The sequence below is a fragment of the Sardina pilchardus genome, chromosome 17 (assembly GCF_963854185.1).
Source record: "Sardina pilchardus chromosome 17, fSarPil1.1, whole genome shotgun sequence".
Classification (NCBI taxonomy): domain Eukaryota; kingdom Metazoa; phylum Chordata; class Actinopteri; order Clupeiformes; family Clupeidae; genus Sardina; species Sardina pilchardus.
The window spans coordinates 25,086,231-25,095,731 of record NC_085010.1 but is presented as its reverse complement, the minus strand read 5'-3'; the positions used below and the strand labels follow the sequence as shown (position 1 = coordinate 25,095,731).

Here is a 9,501-nt window from a genome sequence, read left to right as displayed (position 1 = left end):
CTCTGCCATCAACATACATAGCACTCTAGGGGATTAATTTTTTTTTACAGAAAATCTCAATTACTAAATGCTACTTTTAATCTTGCGTGCTTCATTCCTGGACATGTCTTTAACATAGAACTACTTAACAGCTCTCGTTTCATTCTTTTCCTTTTGCTAATTCCAGATCCACCAGGACCATATGTAATCCTTCATTAAGATGCCAAGAGACAGACACCTGTTGGTTCGCATTCTATAAGGAGGCAGGAGTTACAGTAAAGCACCGCGAACAACAGCCAATAACACAAAGGGCTTTTTCTCTTTCCCAACTTTTCTCATGTGCCTAGACTTGCGCAGCGCTTTAAATGAGAACAATGCCTTTGTCCAGGACTTTCAAATGAGCATATACTGCACTGTCCTCCAGGACTTTACACAGCGGGCTATTTTGGGCCTTATTCAGACGCTTATTTTCTGGGCCTCCGAAGATTGGCTAGACATGTTCCTGGCACCCAATTTCAGTCCCATAAATGCTCCTGAAAACTGGCATTGCCCCCGCATCTCACACTCTCTCGCAAAAAAAAAAAAACAATGGTGGTGACGACATGACAACAACAACAATAACACCGACAAATAAAAAATAAAAAAAATAACTCAAGCAATCCAAGTGTCCTATTTGTGCACAGGTGGTGGAAAAGAGATTTCCTGGTGGACGGCTTATTCCCGGGTCTCCTCTCCACCTCTCTCTCTCTCTCTCTATCTCTCTCTCCTTCTCCCTCCCTCTCTCTCTCTCCTTCTCTCTCTCTCTCACACGGGCAGCAGCAGCATGGCAGATTAAGTGATGGCATCTGTCCGGAGAGCGTCCTGCTGGCACGTCCAGAGGTGGCTGGCGAAGGGGCGCTGTGCGGGTGCAGTGCGGGCGCGCGGCTCTTTGCTCTCTGCCGCCGCCCGATAAGGCATCTCGCCTCTGGCCAGAGATAAACAGCCCCGCGCTGTCTCTGGCTGGACACGGAGTGGGAGAGAGGAGGAGGAGGAGGACGAGGAGGAGGAGGTGGAGGTGGAGGAGGTGTGTGTGTGTGTGTGTGTGTGTGTGTGTGTGTGCAGGAGACATGGACACTGCTGCCTCTGGCTGTGGTGAGAGAGCCCTTTGCACACACCATGACACACACATACACAAACACACACACACACACACACACACAAACATGGCCCTGTTGTCAAACTCATACGCACACATACAAAAACACACAGACACACACAGACACACAGACACACACCCATGCCCAATGTTTTCATGCAAACATGCACATACAAACACACAAGCCTATGTTCTTACATGCACATCGATGCTCACACACACTTGCATGCACATATTTACATGCACGCACGAACGCACACATGCACACACACACAGAGACCTTCCCAAAAACACCCCCTCCTAATGAGACCAGATGCGACACACTCACAAGGCCAGCCAACACACTCTCGCACACACACACACACACACACACACACACTCACCTCCTGCAGCATGGAGGACGTGGACGCCTCCTCCTGGCTGGGGAGCTGGGAGGACTCCGGGGAGCAGTCCTCCTCGGCCGGCGCCTCCTGCTTCAGGAAGCAGCAGCCCATCCAGGCGTAGGGGCTGGCTCCCAGGGTGCACTGCTGGAAGGCGGCGCGGCGCTCCGGCGGCAGGTTGCCCCACAGGCCCGAGATGGCCTCCGACACCACGGCCAGGCCCGTCTGCTCCGGAGCCAGGACCCCGCTACGCACCAGCAGCTCCAGCGTCTGCCGGTAGAAGTACAAGTACCTGCACCCCAACACACCACACACATCAACATAACAGCAGAAGTACAAGTACCTGCAGCCCAACACACACACACACATCAACACCCCAACACACACCACACACCACAATATTAATCAGCACAACAGCAGAAGTACAAGTACCTGCGCCCCAACACACACCACACAAATCAACATACTGTAACACACACCACAATATTAATCAACACAACGGCAGAAGTACAAGTACCTGCGCCCCAACACACACACCACACACCACACAAATCAACATAACACACACCACAATATTAATCAATACAACAGTAGAAGTACAAGTACCTGCGCCCCAACACACACACCACACACATCAGCATAACACACACCACAATATTAATCAACACAACAGCAGAAGTACAAGTACCTGCACCCCAACACACACCACACAAATCAACACAACACACACCACAATATTAATCAACACAACAGCAGAAGTACAAGTACCTGCACCCCAACACACACCACACAAATCAACACAACACACACCACAATATTAATCAACACAACAGCAGAAGTACAAGTACCTGCACCCCACACACAGACACGCACATCAGCATAACACACACCACACAAATCAGCATAACAAACGCCACACAAATCAACACAACGGCAGAAGTACAAGTACCTACACCTCAACACACAGACACGCAACAAACACCACAACATTACTGAACACCAACAGCAGAAGTACAAGTACCTGCACCCCAACACAGACACACAAATCAACACCACAAACACCAACACCACACAAATCAACACCACAAACACCACCACCACACAAATCAACAACCAAACACCACAACATTAATCAACTTAACAGCAGAAGTACAAGTACCTGCACCCCAACACAGACAAGCAAATCAGCATATCACATGTGCAGGTACCTGCACCCCAACACAGACACACAAATCAACCTAACAGATCTGTAAGTACCTGCTCCAAACACCACCACACAAATCAACACAACAGCAGAAGTACCCGCTCCATCTATTTACAAGTACAAATATGTCTGTGTCTGCATTTGTGTGTGTGTGTGTGTGTTTGTTTGTGTGTGCATCGTGTTTCTGGCAGCAAAATTATAGACAGTTCTATCTGGATATGCACCCCTGAAATCAATTTGAAATGTACCTTTCAGGAATGAATTCAACACGAGAACTCGATTGATATAGATATTTCGACAGACAGACACTTTCTGGCAGCAAAATCATGTACATTTCAGCTGGATGTGCACTAGCAGCAGCTTCGGTATCTGGCAGCAGAAATCCAAACTCCTATCCACCAGCACCCTAGGGGTAACCAGACATCAAGAGGAGAAGCTACTCAAAATGTACGTACTGTACGTACTGTACATCTAAAAATGAATTTAACATAGGAGCTTGATTCATAAATATATATGTGGCTGCTACATATGGCTGAAAGTGTAGGGGCTCAAGGAACAGCAATGTCTTCATGTCACAGCAAAACACGGCAGCGACAAGAAAATGTACAATACATTCAACAGACGTCATTAATTTAACATAAGGATTAGATTCATACATTTATTCAGACATACATTTTTTGTCTCTCCATACATTTTAGATGGTTGAAGCCAGGGAAGCGCAAAAAAAAAAAAAAAAGTAAGTCGGTACCTCCAGGTCAAAACAAAACTGTGCAGCTGTTGAATAATTTGAGAATCAAGATACTGAATATATTTGATATCACACGGAGCAGGTCTGTGTGGACACGGGGGCTCCTCGGCGCAGAATCAGAATGCATGTTGGGGGAAGACTCTCCCTCGGGTGGAACAACCGATTTCCAGAAGACTTTTTTCCGACAGCTCTCGATAAGACTGGAGAAGAAGTGGCGGCGAGAGAGGGGAAGAAGTCGGAAGTGCACGGGGGGGCCCCATTACGGGCGAGGCAGTCTTTTGGCAGAGCGCTGGCAAACCAAACTTCTTTTCTCTCCCCCCCCCCCCCCCCTTTCGGCTGCCAAGGTGAGCAGGCGGGGAGATGGGGGGGGGTAGCGTTGTGTGCCAAGGCAGTGATTAATACAATGTAACACCGCGTGACGTTTTGAGGTAGGCTTTAATTCCCCCCTGTGAGGTCCCAAGGGGGAGGGAGGCCCCTGGCGAAGCGGGCGGGCGAGCGTTCCGTTGGCATCGCCCGGCGCACATCTGTACCCGGCCGTCTTTTAATAAGAGCAATCAAGAGCAAGTGGTTCGGAGGAGTGACTAAATCACTCTCCCGTGCACTCTGAAGAACACTTGGCCAGATGGGGAAGGGGGGGGAAGAGGGGGGGTTGGGGGGGGCAGATACCCTCCATTGCCCGAGCGCTGCCAGGTGTGCCAAGGGCTTGGCAGCGGCCGGCTCGGGAAAACAAAGAGCCCTTGAGCTGCCTCTCAGGGCTAACGGCTGTGCTCTCGGCGGACAAGAACGATAACTCAGGTAAGAGTGGCCCGAAGGAGAAAAGGCAGAATTCCTGCTCCTTCTGAGCAGCCGAAATCGCTCCTTTTCTGAGCCACTTCAGAGGAGAAGACCACCGGGGGCAACAGGTGTTTGGCGTGCCGCTGCACAAATGGGTCTGTTAGCACGCGCCGTATGAGAAGACAACAGATTGCATCTGGGCTGTGAGAAATAATACGTCAGCCTTGACACATCACCCCATAGCCAAATTCCCTGATTATGATACCCATCTGATATGCAGTGTGATCGGGATGATATCGCCTTCATATGTGACGTTCCACGGCAAAACCAGTCGCTTGTCGCAACAGGCGTTTCTGAGAAAAATGGCCATTTATGTCACTTGTGCTAAAATCGTGGATTTTTTTTTGTAAGTGTTTTGAAACAGTGGGAGGTCTACACTGTACGGCCGTGAATACATTTCGCCGAAAAACTGACCTTTTGTAGTCTAAAAACGTGAGTTTGTTGAGGTGAGAAAGTTAGAGGAAGCAGGAAGTTAGAGGCGTCTCGTTTTTTGCCGCTTTACGGTAAATGCACTCATCGACAACCACCAAGCCATCCGCGTGCTGTGTCGTTGATACAAGTACCGTAAATCTTGTAATAGCGGCGACCTTACAAAGCGTTCGTGAGTGTTGAGCCGACGGTTAACTTCAAAGGCAGATTTCTCCGTTTTTCTATTGGCATGACAGGATGAACTCAACTCCTTTGAATGTTTATATTTCAGTAATATGACGTTCAATTCATTAGATATAGGTATCGTTTTGAAGGTTGATTATGCCCCTTCCTGAAAACGTAATAACTTTGATTTTGAAAATTTGGACATTGTGACTGATTTCGCCGTGGAAGGTCACATATTTCCCTACAACTGTTACAACACCAGGGGAATATTTTAACTTTGAACACAACGCTTAAAGTGCAATTACTATAATCAACCATTTTAGAATTAACGACAATAAAAGACATAGTCCATTATCTCAACACTACAATGACAGAGAACACACTTGAAAGCACTAAGGCGTCAATAAAAAGGTAAGAAACAGTACACTGATCTTCCACAATCACCTTTATGGGATGCTGGGGAGTGGACGACATTCTCACACGAACTTCGCAATATATTATTAAGAGGCTAAGAGTGCTTTCACACCAACAGCAGTTGGTGCACACCAAACGATCCATTCGAACCAAAAGCTCTTAGTTTGGTTGATTTTCGTTGGTGTGAAAGCATCAGACTCTGGTGCTGTCCCTCTGGTGAGAACGCAAACTGGGGTCCAAACCATAGACTGTACTAGGTCAAAATAGGGAGTCAAAATTGACGCTTATTTCTACCGGAAGATAAACATTGCTGAAACCTCAATCGTGCCATTTTTTTGGTTCGTTTGCTGGTGTGAAAGCGGACCTCACTGGAGTCTATATGCTACATAGTAACAATTTCATTGACTGATGCGGACCAAATAATCAAACTAGTGGTGTGAAAGCGCCCTAAAGCAACACTGATCTTCAGAGATCAATTAGGAGGCAGCTCCTCGAGACGAACCCACCCTTCAAACTCCTGGATGTTGGAGGCCGAGAGGTCCGAGGACTGGGAGAAGGGCGTCTCGTCGGCGGGGTCATCGGGGGAGATCTCGCTGCCGCTCTCCTCCGGGGCCACCTCCTCCTCCTCCACGTTGGGCAACACTGGGCACCGGTACCGGCCTCGCCTGCTGGAGGGCTCCAGGCTGAGAGAGGGACAGGGAGGAGGGAGATGGGGAGAGAGCGATGGAGAGAGGGAAGTAGGAGAAGAGGACGGAGAAAAGGGAGGCATAAATAGAGAGAGAATGGTGGAAAATAAACAGACAATGGGGTGAAAGAGAGTGGAAGGAGGTACAAAAAAGAAAAGAAGACAGAAAAAGAAGGGAAGAAAAGGCAGGAGACAGAGGAAAATAAATATGACACACAAACACTCATTCACTCACCGAGAATAAACGTGTTAAGATAAGAATACATCATGGAAGATATGACTATGGGTTTATTTCCTATGACATGGCACCACTTATGCATCTTAACTGAAACCCAGGAAATCCTTGGCTTCATGAGGACACAGACTGCCATACTGAAGCAGACAAACCCATCAGTGATGATGCCTGCAAAGTGCAAAGTGCAACAATATCCAGGAGGGGGCTACCAGTCTACCATGAAGGTATGCTGCCATCTGGTGGCGACGCTCTGTTACTACAAAGTGCTTACACGCAATTGGAGCAGAGGCTTCGGAAATGCTCTTTCACGTCCTGCAAACTATTGGGCCCTTCCTCTCTCCCCAGGTAAGACCCTTGTAATACAAACAAATAACAAAAAACTTTAATTCGGCACATTTCAGGGAATTTTCAAAAATGACAACTTAAAATACTTATTTATGGCTACAGACTACTATGCAATACGTTATTCAACTGTTACATTCCAGACAATGTTACCCGTAGGCAAATTACAATAACGTGGCTGCATTATGTTAATGTGAATTCAGCAGATTCACAAATTAACTGCACAAGTTCAGCCAATATATCATTAGTGTGAATAAATCAGATTCATGAATTATCTATGCTGGATAAGGTCAGACACAAACTGAATCACTGAGCTATTCATTAGTGGACAGGGAAGTAGTGAGTATGATGTTGTGGGCTGATTTTGTGAGTCTGTTGCAAGAATTGATATAGCAAAATAGTCAACTGTGGCTGTTTATCCAGTTCAGCATGGATACTAACGTTTCAAAGAGAGCAAATAGTTGAGGCACATCTCCTTCTCTTTGAGGTATCCTTTGGCATGATCCAGAATCTTCCACTGAAACACAGGAAATCACAGCTTTAAGAAGTAATCAAACGACATAACACAAGCTTTACATAGATCTCACTAAATACATGATAATATAATTGTATGCTATAACACAATGTACCATGTTTAAAATGGTACAAACACATTGTTTTTCATCACACAAATGGAAATCTGAGATCCATTGCTCCTGATGAGTGACAGTGGTAAGTGTTAAGACCACCAGGCATCACGTTTCATAAAATGTTTTAAATGTATGTGCCAGACAGATAAACTGATAAACTCCAGCTTCAATAAAAGCTTTATCTCAAAACTGAGAAAGGATCACAAAACAAATACTGTATGATAATGATTTCTGGTGTTATGCCTTTTTCATGTGTTTCATTTAATACCACACATTTTATGTAATGCATTTAATGTATTGCATGGATATGTTATATGTTTTGTGCATTCTTTCATGACCTCAGCATTAAAGGTATGGTGAATTGGCTCCTACATGTAACTGTGAAGCCCAGGACGTGTCCTTGCAAGAAGTGGTTGTATACCAATAGAATGTGCGCTCATTTCACACAATTTTGCTCTCATTTTTCTAAGTTGTGGTATAATTTGACTATATTCCATGCACAAATTGGCATGTTGTGCTCTCGTTTTAGTAAATTGTGCACACACATTTTATTATACTGTGCACACATTTTACTTAATTGTGTGCTAATGAAAATGTGAGCACAACTAAGTAAAGTGTGTAACCTGGGAAAATCTAAACTTTAGATGGGTGACACAAGCTATAAAACGTGCACATGATTTAGTAAATTGTGCACACAATGCACAATTTAGTAAAATGAGCACACAATTCAGTAAAATAAGCACACAATTTTGGGATATATGCACCACAAAATATCTGGCTATGATCCTCCAGGGTTACATCTGGAAATATAAGGTAAATTCAAAAAGGTCAACCAATATGTAGTAGGCCTAGGCCTATTCATTGATTTGTTAAACCCTTCAGCTTTTGGTTTATTAGTAGACTATTCAGGGTGTGAGGATAGAGTCCAATTAATATCACCCTATGAGATCTGTGTAGTCAAGCCTGAGAGTAAAACTGTCATGTTTATCTTAAGGCACAATTACACTCAATATTCAGTTAAATCAGAGATGGCAAGAAAGAAACAACTGTTGGTCCAGAGCCTAAGTGAAGAGCCTTCTACTTCCGCTTATTGCGAGGTAAGAGTCGAAGGCACATACAGGCTTAAAATGTGGGGCATTAGGGATTTAGAAACTCACTGTATTTACCTTTGCAGGAGTCTTCTTGCTGCCTGGACAGACGACTGTTTTTAAAGAATCGAACAGGCTAGCTAAGGTGGCTCGATGACGTGCTTGGAGAGCCCGTCTTCGTTGTTTTTGATGTTCATCAATCTCGACTTTATTTTCCAAACCATATGAAGTAAGGTCTGTAGCTCTGGTTCTGGTCCTCTTTGTTCTTTCTCTGCTCGTCATTGTTTCTACATTATTAGAAAGACATTGGTGTGTATAACCAGAAATTTAAGACTGCGAACTGCCTTGACTGTACAAAATATCCAGCAAGCCAACTCAACTATGCTAGACTCATAGTTAGCATAATGAAAGGGGTAAATAGCATGTACCAAAACCATAATAGTAGAAACGTACCGGTTTTTTTTTGCAAACACAAGTTAAATGGTAAGTTTTACATATTTCGTCTTACATTACTGTCTTGAAGTTAAGTGATTAACATTCTCAATAGACACAAGCTTGCCTGCTAGCATGAGATAACGCTGCTAATCCGGTAGCCTACTGCTGTTTTGGCGCTAAACCATAATAACTATTTCAAAATACTTAACACAGTATGACCAACATATATTCATATTCAAGAAAACTACGGCTCAAAACGTTATCCATTTCATTAGTATGAATCAAAAATTAGTTAGATAACATTACTTTATAAAAATAACCTGGTAATAATCCCAAACACAAGATTTCACACGTCATGTGGCAAGGAGCAGATAAAAATGGTTCGCTCAACCCCGATTGGCTGCACTATGTTGTCCATCAAGTCTCACCTTTTCAGTCCATCGTTCACACACTTGAGTGACCTGACCAGCAGGCTTCAAAACTGCCATCACTCTCTGCAATCTTTGATAATGAAGGATCTTTGGTAATACCACAAATGATCATAAAGCTGGGAGATATGCAACAAATAAGCAGTTTTATCCCATGTTAAACTTGAATATGACCATCTAGCTGACTCTTGGCCGACAGTGTGTCAGACCAGTTTATTAATACATTTTGTATTTATTTAAAGAAAGAAAAAAAAGTCTCTGTTATTACATGTACTGTGTCGCCCTCTACTGGTTTACCTCAGCGTTGCATTTTGCATGCCTTCAGTAGTCTGCATGCAATGTCACCCAATATACAGTAGTATTCATAGACA

General features: G+C 44.6%; 1 protein-coding gene across 3 annotated transcripts in view; it reads right to left on the bottom strand.

Annotated features, from left to right (window-relative positions):
• The window catches only part of LOC134062260 (stimulated by retinoic acid gene 8 protein homolog), a 17,016-nt gene extending 7,797 nt beyond the window's left edge, over window positions 1-9,219 (bottom strand). The window contains exons 1-6 of one of the 3 annotated variants that reach the window (XM_062518222.1): window positions 9,131-9,219; window positions 8,346-8,554; window positions 6,992-7,067; window positions 6,480-6,561; window positions 5,795-5,971; window positions 1,498-1,786 (exon numbers count right to left, since the gene is read on the bottom strand). In XM_062518222.1, coding sequence (XP_062374206.1) covers window positions 1,498-1,786; window positions 5,795-5,971; window positions 6,480-6,561; window positions 6,992-7,067; window positions 8,346-8,549 — 828 coding nt within the window. In that variant the 5' untranslated portion in view covers window positions 8,550-8,554; window positions 9,131-9,219. Of the gene's footprint in view, window positions 1-1,497; window positions 1,787-5,794; window positions 5,972-6,479; window positions 6,562-6,991; window positions 7,068-8,345; window positions 8,555-9,008; window positions 9,100-9,130 lie in introns of those variants that run through there. The other 2 variants (XM_062518221.1, XM_062518220.1) reach the window with 2 other exon arrangements.
• Between the last annotated feature and the right edge of the window lie 282 nt (window positions 9,220-9,501).